The sequence below is a fragment of the Haemorhous mexicanus genome, chromosome 21 (assembly GCF_027477595.1).
Source record: "Haemorhous mexicanus isolate bHaeMex1 chromosome 21, bHaeMex1.pri, whole genome shotgun sequence".
Lineage (NCBI taxonomy): Eukaryota > Metazoa > Chordata > Aves > Passeriformes > Fringillidae > Haemorhous > Haemorhous mexicanus.
This window is the reverse complement of record NC_082361.1, coordinates 2,520,167-2,542,229: the sequence shown is the minus strand read 5'-3', so window position 1 is coordinate 2,542,229 and position 22,063 is coordinate 2,520,167. Positions and strand designations below refer to the sequence as shown.

The 22,063-nt window shown below is 53.0% G+C and overlaps 1 protein-coding gene across 7 annotated transcripts in view; it reads right to left on the bottom strand.

Moving 5' to 3' along the window:
• Nucleotides 1-22,063, bottom strand: part of GPSM1 (G protein signaling modulator 1) — a 65,307-nt gene that overhangs the window by 21,334 nt on the left and 21,910 nt on the right. For 2 of the 7 annotated variants that reach the window (XM_059865038.1, XM_059865039.1), the window contains exons 4-10: nucleotides 21,791-21,933; nucleotides 20,556-20,679; nucleotides 19,031-19,146; nucleotides 17,747-17,902; nucleotides 16,035-16,143; nucleotides 13,504-13,630; nucleotides 1,710-1,780 (exon numbers count right to left, since the gene is read on the bottom strand). In XM_059865038.1, the coding sequence (XP_059721021.1) occupies nucleotides 1,710-1,780; nucleotides 13,504-13,630; nucleotides 16,035-16,143; nucleotides 17,747-17,902; nucleotides 19,031-19,146; nucleotides 20,556-20,679; nucleotides 21,791-21,933 (846 nt within the window). Of the gene's footprint in view, nucleotides 1-1,709; nucleotides 1,781-4,656; nucleotides 4,782-10,936; nucleotides 11,048-13,503; nucleotides 13,631-15,419; nucleotides 15,505-16,034; nucleotides 16,144-17,746; nucleotides 17,903-19,030; nucleotides 19,147-20,555; nucleotides 20,680-21,790; nucleotides 21,934-22,063 lie in introns of those variants that run through there. The other 5 variants (XM_059865042.1, XM_059865043.1, XM_059865040.1 and 2 more) reach the window with 4 other exon arrangements.

Here is a 22,063-nt window from a genome sequence, read left to right as displayed (position 1 = left end):
AGTGCCTTGCAGTGCCTTGGTTGGAGCCCTCACAGTGCTCAGAGCATGACAACAGGAGAGATGACTCAATTTCAGCACGTGGGCACCTTCAGGGTGAAACCCAGAGTGTGAGAAAGAGATTTTAGTCTGGTACACAAAGGAATAAACAAGAGGCTGGGAGACAAAACCAGAGGAGATGAAATGAGTTGAGAGACACACTGGAGGGAGCAGGGTGAGCAGGGAGCAGTGCTCCTGCAGTGTGCTGGAGCTCAGAACCAAGGTGGGTGTTCCTGTGCCCCAGCTCTGTGAGAGGCACTGGACAGGAGCTCCTGGCAGTGGGGTACCAGGGGGCTGTGCTGGCTCTGAAGGCCCTGGCAGAGAAGAAAGAGAAGGCATTTCTGGCAGAGACAACACCCAGAGGATGCTGGAGAGGTCAGGGTTCACCCCATGGGTCACTCCTTACTTCTCACTCCCACCACAGCACAAAGCACAGGAGCTCTCCCAGGGCTGGAACCCAGAGGGACAGAGCAGAGGAACTGCATCCAGAGCACTCTGAGGGAGAGGTGACCTCACACCCTGCCAAGGACACTGCAGGGGAGCAGGAGGGCTCCCCCTGAGCCCACAGCTCCTGCTTGCTCCATCCTCCCACAGAAGCCCTGAAACCCCTGACCCTGCCTGAGCCACTGAGTGATGCTCAGCTCTTACAGCAAAGAGCAGCAACAGCAGCATGAACAGCCAGCCCCAGCCCAGCACAGCCCCTGGCCAGCCCTCAGGGCTCTGCTGCTCTGATGGGGACAGTCAATGTCCCCTGACCTTGGCCCTGCTGTCCCTGCCATCGACACCCCGAGATGGAGTCACGTGGGTGAGAGCAGGAAAAGCCAAAACAGCCAAGGGGCACTGGGAGAATTGATCAAAATACATCAGGACGTTTGGATTTTATTTTCCAAAGAGAGGTAATTCAAGGAGAAGCTTTTGCCTGCCCTTCCCAGTGTTTGCTGGGGTTTTTAGGTACCTAAATGGTTTCTCAAGCCTGAGGTCGTGTCCCATTGACCATCTACACCCACCTGCAGCTTGGGTGAGCTTTTCCTCCCCGTGACAGTTCTGGAAATGCTGTGCCTGGAAAGCACTGGGTGAATGGGGATGACTTGTGCCAGAAACATTCCAAAAAGGCAGCATGGCTGCAGGCCTGGCCAGCCCCTCTGGAAGGAGCAGGCTGAGCCCTGGGCAGCAGCAGCAGCAGGATCTTCTGAGAGGCTGAAATGGCTCAGAGCCTCCAGCTGCTGCAGGAGCAGCCCTGGGGACATGGAGGAAACTCTGATCTGCTCAGATCTGACATTCCCAGGAGCAAAGCAACCCCTGGAACAAACCCTCTGCCTCCTGCAGTGCTCCATCTCCTGTGTGTGCCCTCTGTGTCCCTCCACTGGGGTGACAGGCACTGGCAGCCACTCAGGGGCTAAGCTGCTCACCATGATCCTTCCAATCAAGGGCTGCTTTTTCAAAAAAAGCCCAGAAGTGACTTCCCAGCTTTGAGTGTTAAGTGCCTTTTTAGTCAGACCAGCTGTTCCTCTCCTCCAAGCTCTCTAGAAACCCTCTTTGGTTAATCCCATTGACTCCAGTGATATCTGCTAATTGCATATTTCCCTGCAAATGAAGCCAGGCAACAACAAACCCCTTGGAATCTGAGCACAGATTCCCACTGACAATCTTTGAGGCCAGACATCTTTGCTTACCTTTTCAGAAGGGAACTTGAGGAGGTCTAAGCTGTCCATGCTGTTCCTCTGGAGCCTCTTTGGCCTGGCTCCTGCAAAACAACACTCTCACATCAGGGGGGTGTCACCAACACACAAATGTCACACAGAGAGAACCCAAACCATGGCAGATCTCTGCTCTGGTTAACTAAAAGTCAAAGGGGTGGGATGATGCAGCTGTGCTGGCCTTGAGAGTCAAACCTGGAGGTTTTTCTCTCATTGTTTTGGGTGTTTTTAAAGCACTGTCACAGAGCAGTGTGAGGCTTTGGCTATCAAAGCTGCAGCCAGGTCACACCATGACCCCGATCTCAGACAAGGTCTCTGGAATTCAGGAATTACAAACCTCACCCTAAACCACAAAAGCCACGGAACTGACATTGAGAAAAATCATAACAGAGAGACAATTTAATACATCTGTGGATTTTCTGCTTTATCATCATGTTTATAGCTGAAAGAATGTTTCTGGGACTCAATTTGAGCTTTTCTCTACAGTCACAGAGGCTGGAAAACTAAGTGAAGGAGCAAATGTGTTCTAACAATCATAGGCCCAGCCTCAAGGGGAACAAAATCTTGCCTTGAACCTGAAAGAGGAATCAAAACTTGGCAGGATTTATGATATTTATTTGAGATTTCATAAGATTTTGATGTTTGATTCCAACAACAACAGAGTGGGTGAAACACAGTTCACTCCTGGTTTCCAAACCCTCTTTACCTCCAGTCTCCCTTCCAGCTCCTTCAGCTGCTCCTGCCCTGCTGACAAACAGCCAGGATGTACCAAGTGGCCCTGGGATGCTTTCACCACACCTGGGAAAGCTTCTGCCCTGCCCTGATGGCTCCTGAAGGCTCAGTTGAGCTGATCCCCATGTGACACCCCACCCTAGCAACCCCACAAGGGCAGAGCCCAAAACTCTGCACTCAGGGTCCTGTGACACCTTCCAGGCTAGAGGGGAAACCCTGGGGAGGGATGATCCCTGTGCTGAGCCCTGAGAATGCAAACCACAGAGCTCTGGGTGCTTCCTGCAGCAGCCACCTCCCCAGACCCCACCATTCCTCGGCTCCCCCAGCCCAGCCCAGTGCCCCTCTGAGCTCAGGGGCCCCAGAGCTGCTCACTGGGCAAACACAACAGAGAAAAAGCACAAAATTCACCAATCGAGGCTGGCTGAAAGCAGAGCATGGGGATCAAATGGAAAAAGGCTCCAGGGATTCCTCCACCAGCACACCCAGCTCAGCCAGGGCTCCAGATGCCAGCACAGCTGGATCCAAACTGCACCAACTCCAAGGACAGCTCTGCTGTGAGAATCTCAGCTTCACAAGACACCAGCTCAGACCAGCTGGGTCTTTTATTTGCAAATCACCCTTGGTTAGAGAAAAGCTAATTCCTGTTGCACACCTGGGGGAAAACTGAAATCAAAGATGTGCCCAACAACCACAGCAGTAACTCAAGAGTTGTAAGGCTACAAATAAGATCCCCTTGGATTCCAAGACTGCAGCTTTCCTACCCTGAGTTTGCTCCTTCTGGGGGAAATAAATAACAAATTTATTTATTATTTAAATAATAAATAAAGGGTCACAAACTCACATCACAGCTCGGCCAAAAGTGACCTGAAGTTGATGTCTGTGCCCCTCACCACCCTGAAGGGATTTGCTGCTTGCAGCCATAAAGATTCCAATCAGCAAAACATTTCTGCACATTTCTGCCTCTCTCCTCCAAAAAGCACACCAGCACCAGCTTTGTTTTAAGGTGATTCATTACCAGGCTTTGAGTTCGGGGGGACTGACATCAGGGCTGGAGGTGGAGAACAGACACTGAACACACGTCACGAGGAGCAGTCAGTGTTCCCACCCAACTCATCCCCTCCACACAAAGCCAGGGGCCCACCTGTCAGCAGCTCAGAACATTTGTGTTAGAAAAGGCCTCCAAGACCTCAAATCCAACCAACTCCCACCCTGTCACCCAGATCAGAGCACTGAGTGCCATGTCCAGTCACTCCTTGAACACCTCTGGGGGTGCTGACTGCCTGGGCAGCCCCTCTGATGCCCAACAACCCCATCCCTGGAGAAAACTCCCTTTGCTCCAGCACATTGCCACCACCCTCAGCAGGGAGGAGATGGCTGAAGGACCTTTGGCTGCTGCCAGTCCTGGCTGAAGGACCTTTGGCTGCTGCCACGTTGCTCAGGCAGGAGGGGACAGCAGCGCTGGGCTGCTCCCAGTTACACCCTCTGGACACTGCTACAGCTGCTGGTGGCTTCCCTCAGAACAAGCTACAGCAGCAAGGTGGATCTGGAGGAAAAGTCACCTCCAAACACCTGATCAGAGGCACATCTGGGCTCCAGAGGCCAGCCCAGCCCTGGAAGTGAGCGTGCGTCACGGCTCCCTTTAACAGCCACTTCCAGGAAGGCAAGAAAGCAGCAAAGTGTGCCCAGTTAGATAAACACACATCATTTCCAGCTGTCTAAAGAGTCATTAATTACACACCTCCATCCCCAGGTGCTTTTGTGTGTTCCCAGAGCACTGAACTGCTGGCCAGCAGCCATTAATCTCCGAGCAGAAAAAACCTGCCTGCTGTTAATTGAATAGACCCAGGCAGCTGAGTCTACCCCAGCAGAACAACTCATCTTTTCCTCTTGCTCTGATGCTGGTGGCTGTCTGTGACTGTGGGGGGTTTGCACACACTCCAGGTGAGAGAGGAAGAAGTTCAGAATTACAAAAAAACTTCACCCAAGTCAGAAATCCCAGCCAGTGCAGGGGGCACTGTCCCCACTCACCACCACTAAAACAAGCAGCATTAAGAGGGTCCCTATCACCCAGAGCTACAAGAAACTGCATCCACACCAGCAGCAACTCCCACCAGACTTGTGGGAGCTTCTCCCCTTCTCATCCCACACATCCTCATCCACCTTCCAGGAGAGCAGAGCTTTCCATACTCACAAGCATCCCACGGCAGGAGGAGTCCTGCTAACTTTCTGTCTCCATTCCCTCAGATGGCTCCAGATGTAACTTTCAGCCTCTCCCAACTTACTTTGCCCAGAAATACCTGCAGCACCACTTAAAGCTCAGCCAAAGCTGAGCTCTGCCTCCTTCTCCCCAGGGCTGCTCCACAGCAGCAGTGGGGATGTGAAGGATGGAGCAGCTCAAAACTCAGGTCTGCTCCTCTGGAAGGTTTTTTCCCTCCTCTCTCTCTCCAGAATTTATTGGTATGTTTACCAAGCCTGCTGCAGAGAAATGGAAAACCTCAGGGGCCTTTCTAAATGCTCTCTCTGTCTTGGAGGTTTACTGAGGTCTCAAAGAGAGCAAGTTGAAACCTTCTTGTGAACATCAGCTGAGCAACGCTCCTGACTGGCTGCATTCATGCCCTGTTTTCCTGGAGCTCCTGGGATGTTGCTCTTTTCAGGGGTGTTGTTCCTTTTTTAAATATTTTTTTTCAAAATCTCTTCCTCCTCCCCATCTATGATCTCAACAGCACCACAAACCAAGGGAGATTTTTAAAAAAATTTTTTTTCAACTTTTTGCTGTTGCAATTTGGCTGCTGAGGTGAGTTCAACGGTTCTGACATTCTTGTCTTTAATCTGCAGCCACAGAGAACACAAGGAAGGTTTATCAAGCATGGTGATGGGATCACCTCATGGAAAGGATCACCAGGGCAAGCTGGGCAGACAGAGCTTTGTTCCTGCATGGACAGGCTCCATCTCCCAGAGATTGCAGCTGACAAGATGGAGCTGAACATGTGCAGAGATTGCAGTTGACAAGATGGAGCTGAACATGTGTAGAGATTGCAGTTGACAAGATGGAGCTGAACATGTGTAGCAGCGACTCAGGGAGCCCTGGCAGGAGCTCTCATCAGGCTGACATGTGGTTTGATAAGCCCCAGCTCTGCCCCCTCTCCTGCAGCTCCAGGAGCAGCAGAGCAGGGCCCCCCCAGCCAGCCACAGCCCCAGTTCTGTATCTACAGCTGGAACAGGCTGGATCCCTCGGGGGGGCTGTGACAGAGCAGGCAGAATTCAACCTGACAGGGGACTCCAAGGAAAACCAGCAGGGAAAGGTTGTGGAGCCAGCATCAGCCCCTGCTGCCTGCAGCACTCCTGGGTGAGCAGCCCCACAGAACATGGGCTGGGCACCCCAAACACAACAAATCCCACATCAGGACGTGCTCTATTCTCATGAAAAGGTCATTTTCCCCTGTGCCTGCATTCTCTCGGCCCTGGACAGTGCTTCCCCCTGCTCTGTACAGACCCAAACCTTGATCCTGGCAGACAACTCTAAATATTGCTCAGGATAATTACATCAGAGCAGCCAAGCCAGTTGTCTGGGGTGGAATGCTGGTCTGGAAACCCTTCCCAGCCCCCAAGTGACAGGGGAGATAGGGTCCAGTGCTCCCAGAGCATCTCCAATCATCCTCTGCTGACATCTCATCAGGGGAGCTCTGTCAGCCTCGTGCTCCTTTATTACAGCAAAGCTCTTACAGAGGCAAGGGGGAGGGGAAGAACAAGCACAGCAGCAGGAAAAGAAAGAAGGGGGGAAAAAAAAAAAAAGCATCCTCCAGTAGGACAAGCATCTCATTTAAGGCTTTAATTAGTCTTCAAACACATAATGGGTTCTGGCACTATAAATCCACTTGACCTCTATTATTGTCAGCACTCGCCTGATAAATGGTGGCATTTGTTTTCCCAGTTGCTACTGGGGTAGAACAATACTTTTCTCTAAATAGAGAAAGCAAATAATATCAGTTATTTACAATGACTGGGCCATAAAATGCTGGTGCCAAGCTGCTGTGTGCCCATCCATGGAAGGGCCATCTGCTGCCCCTGCTCCTGCAGGCAGGGAAGGACCAGGGAATCCCAACAGCTCTGGGTCCTTCTGGGGCTGAGGATGCAGAGCCACAAGGACAGGATTGATCCCTGCTCTGCTGGGAGGCACTGACCAGCTCTACCCTGAGCACAAGCAAATCTCAGCCTCCCAACAGGCCCTGAGCACAACAAAGCCCTGCTCCAGAACAAGAATCCTGCAGTTTCCTCCTCTGTGGCATAACTGCTCCTTTCCAAAAGCTGCACACAATATGTGGCAGTACAGAGAAATTCCCTTTGCATCAAGATGCTTGCCTGGCTGATTTGGCAGAAGATGCTCTGTGTTTGTGTCACCCCAGTTCTGCATCTCCACAATCCAGTCTGACAGCTGAGCAATGGGCTGAAAAGAACAGAAATAACAGCAATAACAGCAGTGCTGCCCAGGCACACAGCACCCAGGGCCCTGGGGCATTTCCTGACTGCACTCAGGGTGAGCAGCTGGCACAGAGGCTCCTTGGATGGGGAGAGGGAATGAGGAGATGCTCTGGATCACTGGCCAAAGAGCCCTGACAGTCACATGGGAGAGGTAAAACCTGGAAAAAGAATCCTCCTTGCAGGTAGGAATGGCACAAGGGAGCGTCTTTTTTTCCATTTTTGTTATTTATTTACTCCCCCAGCAGGAGCAAACTCAATGTAGGAAAGCTGCAGTCTTGGAACACAAGGGGATCTTAGTTGTAGCCTTACAACTCTTGAGTAATTGCTGTGGTGTTGGGCACATCCTTATTTCAGTTTTCCCCCAAATGTGCAATAGGCATTGGCTTTTCTCTAACCAAAGGTGATTTGCAAATAAAACATTGGCAATTTGGGTCAAAGAACGAAATATTTAGGAGGGGTATTGGCAGAAAACACCGAGCACCCAACCCTGAAACACTTGAGAAAGACAAGCCTGGAGGCTGTGGGAAGGTTGGGCCGTGTCAGGCTCAGCCTCCTGTAACCAAACCCCCCCAGGCAATCTCTGCTGCAGAGAGGAACACTTGTGGGGACACAGGGATCTCGGGGGAGATCAGCTGAGCTGGGTGGAGCAGGCTGGCAGGAGGCTCAGAACCCCAGGGCTCATTCAACAGAGGTGAGATGGACTTGGCAGCAGCACCTGGCCTGTTTCTGAGGGCAGGATTTTCCCTCCAGGATGCAGCAGAGTCTCATGACCTCCCACCATGCATTATCAGCTGGTGTTGAGCAAGCAGAGATCAAAACCAGGGTTCAGCTAAAAGTGACACACAATAATTAACAGGGGCAACATCTCCAGCAGCCAGACAAGCCCAAGGACACGATTTTGTCCTCCAGACTGACTCAGGGAGGGCAGAGAAGGAGCAGCCACGTGTCAGCTTAGCAGCCATCAAACACCCACAGTAAAATCCTCTAAAAAAGAGGGGGGATGGACTGATCCCTCCTCCTGTGATCAGCCAGCAGCTCCCAGAACGTGCCCATGCTGGACTGGGCTCCTGAGCTCTGCCAGGGGTTTTTGCTAAGCCAAGGTTGGCTGTCCCAGGCTTGTCCCTGCCAGGGAATGGTCCTGAGGTCACCCCAGGGGTGACAGGGACTCTGCTGAGGCTCTGGCCCTGCCCTGCTCAGAGGAATGCCAAAGCACACTGTGGCCATTCATACAGGAAGTTTTAAGAGAGAAAAAGAAATTCTAGCTGGGCAAGAAAGAGAACTTCCTCCTTTTTTTTTCTTGCTCTGTGCTGAATAAAAGGTCCAGCAAGCAGAGGAATCTTGTTCCTAAGGGCAGTGCTGTGCTCTTGGCCAGAGCAGCATCACAGCCTGGGCATCTCCTACCCAGCAGCTACCAAGGAAAACTGTCTGGGAAGGTACACTCAGGAAGCAGAGAGCACAGCAGAGCTGGGAGTGCTGCTGGAGTCTGGAACTGCAGCCAAAGGGAACTTCAGCCTTCCCAGAACCAGTGATTTCCAAGAAGTTCTTCCTCCCCACAACAAGAGATTTAATCTTGATTGGATGGATGGCTTTGCCACAAGCCACGTTGTGCCTTCTCTGCCACAGGTTTCAAGAACTGGCCTGTTCCTCATCCTCTTTTCCAGCACTTGCCATCTCCCCTGGCATCGAGATAAAACAAATTTCAGAAGCACAACATCATCTTCTCCAGTCCTGGAGCATTTCCTCTGCTGTGAGCCAGGAACTCCTGCAGTATTATACACCAGTGCTGGGAAGGAGGCTCATGTACACAGCAGGATGAGAGAGGAACATTAAATACTCAGGAAGAATATTTTAAAACTTCCTAAAGCCAATACAGGGGCAGTCTGAAGTGAGTGCTAAATTACTGAGTTTAAAATCCAAATGACTCAGAGGTTCATCCCCCCCACCAGAGCTGCTGGAATGACTTCACAGCTGTAACAGCAGAGGATTTAGAAAAAACTCATTATAAAGAGGAGGCATCCTTGAGAATCCTGAATCTTCACTGCAGAACCCCCTGTGGAGGCAGCTCTCCTGCCCTGCTCCCTCAAGGGCCACACAGACAGGTCTTTTGGGCTCCTTCCTGCAGGCACATGGGAATATCTGCCCCAGCTCTCCCTGGGAGCCCCTGCTGGAGCACAGCAAAGCCACCAGCCCACCAATCCTTCCTTCCCCTTGGCCAAAAGCCACCCTGCTCCTGCAGCACCTCATCCATCACCCCCTGCCTCAGCAGGTACAATTAAGCAGCAGAGCCTCAGGCTTTCCTTTGCACCAGGAAAAAAAGGCTGAGCTGCAGCCCAGCAGCTCCTGGGAAAAATCAAATCCAGCTGAGGAGATTCAACTTTAAGCACTTTCAACTGCTGCCCTTGCTCAGTGTGACTGGTGGGGACTGGGCAGGTTCCATGCTGGGGATGTGACCCCAACTCTGCCCCAGGGAAGGCAAATGCTTCCCAGACAGTGAAATCACAGCCTGAGGGAGCAGGGCTGGCCCACTGTCAGCAAGATGCTGCTCTCACACGGCCACAGCTCTCAGCTGACAGTTTTCTGCAGGAAGATTGAGCAAACTACAGGGAAGGAACATCCCTGTGGCTGGCCAGCATCCCAGCCCCAGGCACAGGCTGGCAGCATCACCTCCTCCCTGCTTGCATCAGCAGAGGGATGGTCAATCCTGCCTGCTTTATCAGCCCTAAACACTTTTTAGGTACTTCAAAGATATTTAAAGCGAGCAAACAAACAAAAACAAACAGGCTGGAAAACATAAAAGCAGATTTTTTTTCTATTCCAGTCTGATTGATCCAAGGGTTCAAAGATTCCTGTGAAGAGATGAGCTCAAACCTGCACTGAGGATGCAGAGCCCCACAGAGCTGAGCAGTGCTCAGGAAGGAGTGGGGTGCTGTGCCCACTGCAGAACACAACCTGAAGCAGGGCTGCCTCACACAGGGATGAGCAATCCCAGCATGGAGCCCCTGGAACACCAGACAAGCAGGAACAGCCTCGTGCCTGCCACTTCTCAGCAGGAGATCTGCAGAGGGGGGAGTCAGGCTCATTCTTTGACCCAAACTGACAAGGCTTTACCTTTAAATAAACCTTACTCCAGCCTTGAGCAGGAAGGGTCAGCTCAGTGCTCCCAGCCCATGGTGGGAACTCTGCTCCTCACAGAGCAGATCTGCAGCTTCAGCTCATCTGCAAAGGGGCACCAGTGCTGTCTGTCTGCACCCAAGGACATCCCCCAGGGCTGATCCTCACCCTGGTTGCCTTCACCCCTAAAAACAGAAAAGCTGATGCCTACTGCCTGTGGGGGGGGGAAACCAAAATCAAAATCAAAGCTGTGCCCAAGACCCCAGCAATCCCTCAGAGCTGTGAGACCACCTTGTACTCCAGCACTGCACTGGGTTTGCTCCCAGGCAGGCTCAGGGCTGAGTCCTGCCCTGCCCTCAGAGCAAGCCCAGCAGGGCAGTGGTGTCTGAGCTCTGCAAACAGCACAGAAACCCTGCCAGCAGCCAGCTCTGGCAGCACCCCCATGCCAACGCCTCCTGAACACCTGCAGCCCTCCCCACCCACTGCCAGCTGCCAGCAGAGGTTGTTTCGTGTCTCCTGCCTCTGCTGCTGCCAGCAGGGATGGCTGAGGCTGAGGAGAGCAGGAGAGAAGCAGCCCAGAGCCATTTCTCACTGTGCAGAGGTACTGAGGGGGCCAGGGCTCCTGTCTGCCTCCAGCCCCTGGGGGATCCCTGTCCCTGTGCCCCCTCCCAGCTGGCAGGACCCCCCACAGGATCAGGGCAGCATCTCCAGCCCTGATTGCCCACCCAGGCAGGGACCAGGAAGGGTAAGCTCAGTGCTCCCAGTCCATGCTGGGGACAGGCAGCTCCTCACAGAGCAGATCTGCAGCTTCAGCTCATCTGCAAAAGGGCACCAGTGCTGTCTGTCTGCACCCCAGGACATCCCCCAGTGCTGATTCTCACCTTGGTTGCCTTCACCCCTGAAAACAACCCCCTGGAGCCACAGAAAATCCTTCATTCTCTCCAAAGGCAAAGCCTACCAGTGCTCAACTCTCAGCTTGCAGTGTGTGAAAGAGAAGGAGATTTATTCAGGGCCACATTTTTGGTTGTTTGGAGAAGCAAACCCAGCCCCTGTTTATTTACTTGGTGTTCCAGCTCCTCTCCAGCTTCCTTCAGTTTGTTGCTTTAAGCTCTCTGTGTTTGCCTTTCTCAACAAGGTCGCTGCTTTCACAAGACTTCTGCAGCCACTTCCCCAGCCTCCAGCTTTGTCTTCTGACATCCAAATACTCTCAGAATATTAATTAAAATCATCAAGAGCTCAGCAAGGGGAGCCAGAACAGCAGAGAGAAACATCAGGCACTCCTTCCACCCCCAGAGCCCAGGGAAGGGCAGTGACCAAGAAGGAACTTCTCAAGGACACCACAGTGAAAACCTGGCCCAGCCTTTGGTAGGAAGCTTTATTGTACCTGCTTGGTGAAACTGATGTGTTTAATCACATTTGCCTAACAGAGGGTTTTAGCATCCTTAGGAATATGCAGCCATTTTGTAACCTTAAGCAGGAAAAGGAATCTGAATGGAAAAAAAAAAAAAAAAAAGGAAAGCTCTCCTCACCATGAGATTTGACAACATCAAAAGGCATGGGTGGTTCAGGAGCCAACTCCAATCTCAACTCTCACCTGCTTCCTATTACAGAAACAGATGTTCCTCTGGCTGGAAATTGCTGCTATTAATAATATAAATAATTATGCTCTTCTAATCATTTAATAGGTGCACAGGAGGGTACCAAAATTTCTGGCAGTCGTAAAATACATCTCCCTCCCCTCAAGGGCTCAGGGACACATTGGTGGCCTCTCATCCTCCAGTGAATTTGGAATATGAGAACTGAAAAGGATAAAAGCTAAGGAGAAATCAAGGAGTCAGGCTCCTCTCCCCATCCCCCTGGGACAGGGCCAGCCCCCTCCCCACCTGTAGAGCCCTGAGAGCTCAGCCAGGTGTGACCTCACACTCCCTCCCTGGGTCCCCAGCCCACCAACACAGAGCTGATTTTACCTCCCCAGCAGATTCCCAGGACCTGGAGAGGGGAAATCATCTCTCAAGATCCTTCTCTCCCTGCACTGCAAATCCCAGTTGTTTGCTGGTGTTCCTCCCAAGAACACTTTGTCCTTCTCTCAACAAAGAGCCCCAGCCTTGGGAATGTGAGCGAGAGCACCACGGATTAACGGGGTCACTGCAACCTCCAGAGCTCTGCCTGCAGCTGCTCAGCCCCTTCCCATCCTCCAGGGATCCCACACACACAGACCTGCACGGCTCTGCCTCTGGCAGAAACATCACTGCTGGCTCCAGATGTTAACACAGCACATCTGGATCTCCAGAGGGCACTGAGCAGCCCGTGGGCCACATCCACACTGTCTGTGACCCAGACACAGCACCAGCACTGAGGCTCATTTCCTCTCCCCCTTTCATCTGCCAGAAGGAAGCCCCTGAGGAGATGCCAGGCCTGAGTTCTGCAGGGGTTACAAGAGGAGAGGAGGTGCACAGGGAGCCTGGGGGAGCTGCTGTGGCTCTCCAGCCTTTGAGGCAACAGCTCAGCTCCAGTGGGGCATGGCAGGACACACTGGCTCCCTCCCCAACCCTCCCCTTGCCAGGAGAAGCTCCAGCAGTGAGGTAGAGCAGGTTATCAATGTGAGATCAATACAGGGAAGACACACAGCCAGCCCCTCCTGCCCCTCCAGGGCACAGTGTCTCAGCCCCAGCATCATCCCCTCCACGTCAGTGCTACCCACAGGGCAGTGTCCCCCTGCCACAAGGTCACATTTAATCAGTGACACCTCCTGGGATGCAGGGTGTGTGCATTAATAACTCTGCCCCAGCAGGGAGCTGCCAGCTGGCAGTGCCAGGCACCCACCCGTGGGCAGTGGGCAGTCCAGGACAGTCCTGGCAGCACTGTGGTGACCTGTCTGTGTCACCCTGCTCCTTGGCAGCACAGCCAGAGTGACCCAGAGCCCAAAAAAGCCACTCTGGCTGCTGTGACCAAGTGTTGCCACATCTCGTTTCCACGTTCAGCCCTGCTGCAGGTGTTCTAAGGGTGAGATGTCACCCAGTGTGTGCTGATGGTCCCAGCCTGCCTACAGCCCCTGCCTTGGGCTTGTTACTGGGTGCTAATCAGAACAAGAGCAGCCAAAAATCCCTGCCAGTCACTCCTGAAAGCCTCAGGTATCAGTCAAATCAGAGAAAAGAGCCCCTCAGAGCTTTAAAAACACAAAAGCTGGTTTGCTGCATGGCACGTGGAATTTCATTCCCAATGCAGATTAATTCCATTAACTCCTTCTGTGCCCTTTTTTGGGGACCATTTCCTGCCTTTGCAGCTTGTGGAAAGCACAGAGCAAACATCCCTTTGTGGTGAAGGCACTCACTCCACAGCTTATTCTGCTCCAGCATTTCTATTTTCTGCCCACTTGCAAACACCTTCCCCTCCCCACACCACCTAATTCCTGAGACTTCCCAATGCCACCAAAATGCCAGGAACTCACCTTGTGCCTCGTAGCCAGAGTAGGGATGAGCTGCAGCCAGGTCCTCCTCCCCAGGGCCCAAGCCCAGGGCTGCCCTGAGCTGGGCCATGTTCAGCTGGGCTGTCAGCTCCCCGCTCCTGTCCCCGATCTGCAGCAGGAAAACCAACAGGGCTCTGGTTAAAGGCATGGGCTGCTCCAAGCACACAGCCCCCAGCCCAGGGTTTGCCAGTGCCACCCCAAAATCAAACACAGAAACACCTGAGAGGCCACACAGCTCTCCAGAGCTATTCCCCAGGGATAATTTGGGAGAGGGTCGATGCTCGCCGTGCTGCAGCTCAAACAGTGCAAGGCACTGAGAGGGCTCAGCTCGCCCACTGCCACAGGACTGAGCCTAAATGGGCTCATCTGGGCTGTCCTGTAGGCACACAGAGCTTGGCAGAGAGCCCTGGAACTCCCAGCCCCCTTCCTTGAGGATTTCCATAGTTACTGAGCACCAGACACCACGCTGCCATCAGCCACGTGGGCACACACCAGGGCCCTGGAAGCCCTTCTCTGCTGGCTCACAGCCATACAACTTCGAGTTGTTCCTAGTGATCCACCCACACAATGCTCCAAAAATTCTTTCAAAAGTCCACATTTTCCCCAATTCCCACCTCTCGCTGGCCTGAGGCCAAGGAAGCTGATGTTACATGTTTGGACAGAGATCTTAAAATGAGGAGCTGTGGGACACATCACTGGATCCTCCTCAAAGTTTAAGCCAAAGCAGAGAATGGCTGTGCTGCACACCACAGAGGTCAGCCAGAAACAGCCTCTAATCTTCAGAGGAAGAGCAGCCTGTGTGACAGAGGAAGACCTTGGCTGTTCCCCTGGAGAGGCCAACTCCTGTTAAATGCCTGGCAACAGCTCTTTTGTGTCCCCTGCCATAGTCTGCAGCATGGAACAAACCCATAAATCCCCACATTATTTATGACAAAGCCCCAAGCTGAAGTAAAGGGAGGCAGATCAAAGGGCTTATCACCAGGCATAAATCCCCCTGCCAATTACAGGAGATTTGCTGTTGACATCATCTCCAGAGAAATGACTATGTCCACGTTAGGTCCTACAGGCCTTGATGCTCATTTATTAAGTGCTTCCCTGACTTCCACTCATTTCAGATCATCTCCAAAGCCCCATTAACAACCAGGAACAGACAGCAGGACAATGACCCCGGGCAGGACCTGTCCCACACCACAGCAGAGCCCTGATTGCTGCCCCCAGCCTCCCAGGAGCTGCACTCTGAGATGACAAAAGTACTCCAGAGCAGTGGCAGCTCCCAGGGTTTTTAGGTAAATATCCTTTATTCCAGTGGGATTTTGTGAGTAACTTCTGATCAACCTGCAGCAGGTTCCAGTGTGGTTACCCTGAGCTGATTTCACTTGGATTCAAATGCCACCATTAGATTTTTGTTGGGAAGAAGGTGATGGAAGTGAGTTATGAACATCAGCATGAAAAGGCTGAATTCCACAAGGTTTCTCCTGGCCAAAATCCTGGTGCTTGTCAAAGGGACAGACTCTGCACTGCTCCATAATTCATGATGGGGGGACTTCATCAGCCACCTGCCACGAGGAACCCACTGGTGACACAGCTGGAGCCACAGCCAGCACCCTGCAATGACAGCACTGGGACCCCCCACCCTGCTGGGTCTCCCCTCCACCCCCAAAGACCCAGGACCACCAGGGCTGACCCTCCCAGGGCCCCTCAGCTGATTTCTGGCTCTGAGGACTCAGCCTCAGCCTGAGCAGAGCTGGGAAAGCCCTAAAATGTACAGGGCCAAAGAACAGTATTTCTTCTGTGTGCCTGATAAGTATAATTAAATCTGTAATTAGGCTGCTGTGTCAGCCCTACTCAGAGATTTAGCCAACCTAAGAGACAGGCAGGAGAACACCCAGCACACTTACAGATGGTGATTTCAATTAGTGCTTCAAGAGGGCAATTTCTTCATCTGGGGAAGACTAAAGAGGCCACAGCCGATTTCCTCAACACACTGAAAAGAGCAAACAGTGGAAATCTGGCTTTCTGCACTTCTGAGCCACCAGGAAAGCTGCAGAGAGCTGGGCAAGGTGAAACCAGGGCAGCTGCACACACAGAGGGGTGACAGTGGCACAGGGCTGGCTGCAGGCTGTGTGCACCTAGGGACAGCATCCACTGCACAGGACACTGCAGCTCCAGCTCAGCTGGAATCTCCCTGGGCTCAGCAAAGTGGGATCTTGCAGACTGGAGACTGCACAACACCTTGGCCAGCCAGTGGACGAGTCCCCAGGTCCTTTCTCACCCAGAACTTTGGTTTAGAGCAAAGCACAGCTCACACACTTGCTGCAATTAAGAGCAAGGCTGGGAGCCTCCCATCAAGAGAGTGTTTTCCAGCCAAGCTCTGCAGCTCCTAAGAACTGAACCAGCACAGAGAGAAGGGCTTTCCAGAGCAGGGAGAGCATCAATATAATCTATTGGTATAAAACAGTCTTGCTCTCCCCAGGGGTCACAGGTCCCCTCTGGTTTGCACCAGCTTCTCTTACCTCTTGGGAGATTTCAAGGTGTTTCTTTGCAAAGTGCAAAGCCTGCTCGTGGCTCCCCAGGGACACGTAGGCATTTCCCAGGCTCCAGCAGGCTCTTCCTTCTCCCACCCTGCAGGACAGCAAACTGTCAAAGCACAGAAATGCTGGGCAAAGCCAGCAGGGCCTTTTGGAGAGCACTGCCAGCCAGGCTCCCTGCTCTGCTTCCACCTCCACACAGGTTCTACACTGAAAATGAAGAGTGCTGGACATCTTCAACTCTTCTGGCACTGGGGATGAACAACAGCCTGGCAGCAGGACTGCTCCCACAGGGACAAACTGCAAGCACTGCAGCAAGGGCCAGCATGCTTTGGCTTCACTGGTGAGCCCCAGCCCGAGAGGAGAAGGCAGAGCTCCTGCCCAGCTTCCACCTCACACAACCAGGGCTCCTCTCAGAGCTGCATAGAGAGAATGCAACAGCCAGCTCTGCTTCATCAGCAGCCCAGAGCTGAACCAGCAGTGAGAGAACACTGCAGGCAGGCAGCAGCTCCAGCTGAGCCCCAGCACTGCATCACCAGGGTGAGCACACAGCATCAAACTGCACCCAGCAGAGCACAGGCACAGATTTCCACGAGGTCTCCAGGGCACTGCTGCTGGTTTCCAGGAGCCAGGGAGAGCAGGGGAATGTGGAGCCTGCCCTGGGCAGCCCAGACCCCCAGCCTGGCTCGCTGGAGCTCCAGCAGCTGTTTGCAGGAGCAGGCAGAGCCTCCTGAGCTCTGCAAACGAGCAGATGTGGGGGGAGAAGGGATAAAAAAAGCACCTGGGGGCGCAGGGGGAGGTTCAGCATGACTGCAACTCCCTTTTCAGAGGTTTGGGCGGGTTGATCAGCATTTCACCATTTTTCTTGTCACCCTGTTCAATACCTTCTGCTCACAGGGTGTGTTCCCAGAAATGCAGGAGCCCACAGGCCTGCACCCCCACAGCATGATTCACCCTTGGGTGGGATTGTGCCTGCCCTGAGCAGAGGCTGCCCGGGTGGTGGCACAGCTCTCCCATCCTGATGTCCCTGCTCCATCTAGTGGAGGACACCCAGGCTCCCAGGGAATTCAGCACCATGCTCAACGAGCTGGCTGCAAAGCCACTGCAGCTGCAAGAGGGCTCAGGAGCAGAATATCCAGGAAAAAGGAATCAACCTCTCAAAAAAAAATTAAAATTTAAGAAAAATTAGAAAGCCAAGCCTTCTAAATACCGAGGAGCAAGACCAGGATATGTCACCTGCACGCTCTCTACGCAACATCATCTGTACATGGAGGTTTCCAGCATCAACCCAGAGCAACAGGGCAAAGTGGTACATCTTGTGTGCCCTAAACACACAGCTTCTAAGGGAAATACAACTTTTGGGAACATAAGGGAGCTCTCTAGAGGCTCTCCTGGGACAACACAGCAGCAGCACTGGCAAGGCACTGAGCACGATGCATCTTCTCGAAGCACCTCTCGTTAGAAATGTCACTCAGCCCACACAGACACTGCACTGAGGGCACAATCTCCAGGTTTGAGTGACACGAGAAAGGTGAGTCAGGTCAAGTTTTTGACAGATGATTGGACCAAGGACTGGCTGCCCAGAGATTTCTAATGCCTTCCATGCACACACATCACTGGTGCTTAACCCCAGCAAGAGAGAACAGAAGTCAGAGAAGGGGCAGGGCTCTCCACCCCCACCTGAGGCACTCCCTTACCTGTCTCCCAGCTCCTGTGCTATCACCAGGTGCCTCAGGTGGTACTCAATGGCTTTCTCATAGTCTTGAAGCAGTGTGCACGTGTTCCCCAGGCTGTAGCAAGCCTGGGCTTCTACTGCTTGGTCCTTGAGCTGTCTGGAGAGCTGGAGCGTTTTCCTGCAGGGAACAGGGCAATCATCCCTTGGAGCAACACCCTGCATCACCACCACAGCAGCTCTGCCACCCCAGGTCCCTTGTCACAGCCCCTGGAGCTGAGGGCTGGCTGTGACAGCTCAGGATTTAGGGGAGCAGCCCCTGGAGCTGAGGGCTGCCTGTGACAGCTCAGGATTTAGGGGAGCAGCCCCTGGAGCTGAGGGCTGGCTGTGACCGCTCAGGATCCCCAGGAGCAGCCCCTGGAGCTGAGGGCTGGCTGTGACAGCTCAGGATCCCCAGGAGCAGCCCCTGGAGCTGAGGGCTGGCTGTGACAGCTCAGGATTTAGGGGAGCAGCGCCTGGAGCTGAGGGCTGGCTGTGACCACTCAGGATCCCCAGGAGCAGCCCCTGGAGCTGAGGGCTGGCTGTGACCACTCAGGATCCCCAGGAGCAGCCCCTGGAGCTGAGGGCTGGCTGTGACAGCTCAGGATTTAGGGGAGCAGCCCCTGGTGCTGAGAGCTGGCTGTGATAGCTCAGGATTTAGGGGAGCAGCCCCTGGAGCTGAGGGCTGGCTGTGACAGCTCAGGATTTAGGGGAGCAGCCCCTGGAGCTGAGGGCTGCCTGTGACAGCTCAGGATTTAGGGGAGCAGCCCCTGGAGCTGAGGGCTGGCTGTGACAGCTCAGGATCCCCAGGAGCAGCCCCTGGAGCTGAGGGCTGGCTGTGACTGCTCAGGATCCCCAGGAGCAGCCCCTGGAGCTGAGGGCTGGCTGTGACTGCTCAGGATCCCCAGGAGCAGCCCCTGGAGCTGAGGGCTGGCTGTGACAGCTCAGGATCCCCAGGAGCAGCCCCTGGAGCTGAGGGCTGGCTGTGACAGCTCAGGATCCCCAGGAGCAGCCCCTGGAGCTGAGGGCTGGCTGTGACAGCTCAGGATTTAGGGGACCAGCCCCTGGAGCTGAGGGCTGGCTGTGACAGCTCAGGATTTAGGGGAGCAGCCCCTGGAGCTGAGAGCTGGCTGTGATAGCTCAGGATCCCCAGGAGCAGCCCCTGGAACTGAGGGCTGGCTGTGACAGCTCAGGATTTAGGGGAGCAGCCCCTGGAGCTGAGGGCTGGCTGTGACAGCTCAGGATCCCCAGGAGCAGCCCCTGCACTCACCTGTAGTAGTCAGCAGAGATGTCAAACCTGCCCAGGAAGATGTGGGCGTTGCCCAGGTTGCTGTAGGCGCGGCGCTCGGCGGCCTTGTCCCCAAACTCCTTGGCGATGGCCAGGCGCTGCAGCAGACACAGCACAGCAGACACAGCCCAGTCAGCACTGACTGACCCCTCTGGCACACGGCAGCTGGTCTTGGGTGCTATTTGTGAGGGCCCCAGGAGGAAGCAGGAATTGACAATCTGACTCCTCAGAGTCTGACACAGCTGATGGTGATTGCTCATTAAGTTAAAACAATTCAGGTGAAACCAATCAAACATTCACCTGTTGGTAAGCAAGCTCCAACCACATTCCAAAGCAGCCAAACACAGGAGAAGCCAATCAGTAATTATTATTTACATTTCTCTCGGAGGCTTCTCAACTTCCTGGAGAAGAAATCTTGGCAAAGGGATTTTTCAGAAAATACGACAGTGACAATCTTCCCTGGGGATCAGCTCCCAGGGCTGCAAAGCTCCCACCCAGCCAGGTGCTGAACCTGCCTGGCAGGGGTGTCTGCAGCAGGAAAGGCTCTTGGAAAAGCAGGAGTGATGCTGCACCCCAGTGTTACAGTTATATTTGCTGAAAAGTCTTTTCACTCAGGATTTTGCTCCTGGGAAGCTGAGAAGCTTCAGAGAAAAAGGAAAACAAATTCTTATTTCATTTGTTTCTCTTCTGTTTTGCTCATGTAGAATGTGTTTGGAGATTGTTTCATTGGTTTTTGGTGGGAGTGTTTTCACTCACTGGACAATTACGGCCAAGCTGTGTCGAGGCCCTGGAAAGAGTCACAAGTTTTCATCAGTATCTTTTTAACCTTCTGTAAATATCTTTTCTGTACTCTTTAGTATATTTTAGTATAGTATTTTTTAATATATTTTAGTATCATAAAATAATAAATTAGCCTTCTAAGAACATGGAGTCAAATTCATCACTCCTTCCTGCCACGAGGCACCCAGCAAATACAACACTCCAGTGCTGTCCCCCCAGCATTTAAAAACCAGAGGAGCAGTGAATCTCCACCTTCCACTGCCAGGGACCTGATACACACTCTGCAACAGAAGCTAAATTGCATTTGAATTGGGGCAGGGACTTTGTCACCTCACCTCCCTGTAAAGCTTTGCAGAAAGTTATTATGTTCTACAAGCAGCATTTATTCTTGATCAACAGCTCTTTCAGCAGCTTAATTAAATTCATGGCTTGCATTTATTAAAATCTAGACTGAGACAAATTAAGAGCAGAAAAAAACCTCCTTGCTAGACCCAGCTGCAATTTGCCCTTGGATACCTCCTTTGGTTTCCAAGCCAACAGCACCCTTCCCTCATGCTGATGGGACTGGAGTAAGATTTGCTCAGAGTGAGTTGCTACAACAGGGCAGAGCCTGGGGCTCCCACAGGAGGAGGAAAATGGCTGGGGGAAACATCTCCCTGTGCTTGCTGGGCTGGGGTGAGAAGGAAAGCTGCTGCCAGCCCAGGAGGGGAGCAGAGGTGTCTCCTACCTCCTTGTGGAAGGCAATGGCCTCACTGAAGTTGCCCAGGAGGTACTGGGTGTTGCCAAGGTTGCCATAAGCACGGCCCTGTGCAGCTCTGTCCCCCAGCTCCTTCACCAGGGACAGGTTCCTCCTGAAAGAAAGCAGGCAGAGCATCCATGAGGCACAGCCCTGCAGGGGACTTGCACAGAAAGGAAGGAGAGGCAGCCCTGGAGAAGGCATTTTCCCCCCAAGCACAGGTGACAGGCTGGTGACCTGTGCTGGCAGCCCTGGCAGCTCAAGCCGAGCCAGGGGTGCAGGTCCTGCTGTCTGTCCCCTCAGGCAGTGGGTGGCTCTGTGCAGAATCACACCTGTGCTCACACACCTGCTCTCACCCATCCCATTAAACCAGAAATGGCCTCACTGCAGCACCAGGGCCACAGGAAGATTTCCTGCTGCAGGGAGAGAGGCCAGATCCACAGTGCCATGCCAGGGCTCTGCTCTGGGAGCCTCCTGGCATGTCTTTATCTTGTTTTTAGCTTTTATACAGCACACAGAGAATGGTGGAGCACTCACCACTGGCACAAATTCACCCTTGGCTATGCTACATGCACCACTCCTTGGAGAAAGGGTGGTGAGCTGTTCATGGGCACTATCACATCCTCAGATATCAGGGAAGGGATAGAAGATCTTATCAGTCTCCTCACTTAAAAAGCCTATTTCAAAAAACTGCATCACAAAAGCAGAACTCTGAAGCACAAGGAGAAAAACACAAGCCCCAAATTCTGGTGCTGACCTTCCTGTGTGGCACATGACTGATCTTTGAAATGATTTGGGAAAAGAAAGGTTGTGCCAAGTGAGATTTAGTGCAGATCCTCGAGAAAAGCCAGGACTTCAAAGTGCCTCCTCCCCCGGGTGAGGGGGATGGAGACACCCAGGGATCCATCCTCACAGAGGCCAGCAGAGAGCAGCAGGGGCCACAGGAGCTGGGAGCTCAGCTTCCCAACCCAGCTCTGGCCAGCAGCAGACTGCTCCACTTCATTGCATGGTCACAATTCAACCCGCAGAGAGTTTCACAAAGCCAATGCCAGCACGAATTTCAGCTCAGATTTTATAAAAGACCTTTCCTCACCTTCCTTGAGATTAATTTGCCAACACAGCTTGGCATCTCAGGGAAATATTCCTAATCTATTACAACCTGCAAATTCTCAGCCAGTGGCCCTGTTCCCTGCAGGAGAAGGGGCTGGCCAAGCTTGGATACTCACTCATAATATTCTGAAGCTTTCTGTAGTGTGTCCTTGACTTCCTGAGGCAGGTAGCCCGGGTCCTGGGCTGTGTTCCAGGATAAATGCTTTCCCTTTGCATGGTAAACATTCCCTATATTATAGAGAGCTCTGGCCTCACCTACCTAAAGGGAGGAAGAACAGCAAACAGCAAAGTGTCACACTTCACATCCCAGCATGGACCTCTCCACTGCTGGGCAGAAATGGCCAAACCATGAGCCCACACTGTCCTTCCCCACCTTTCAGAACCATGAG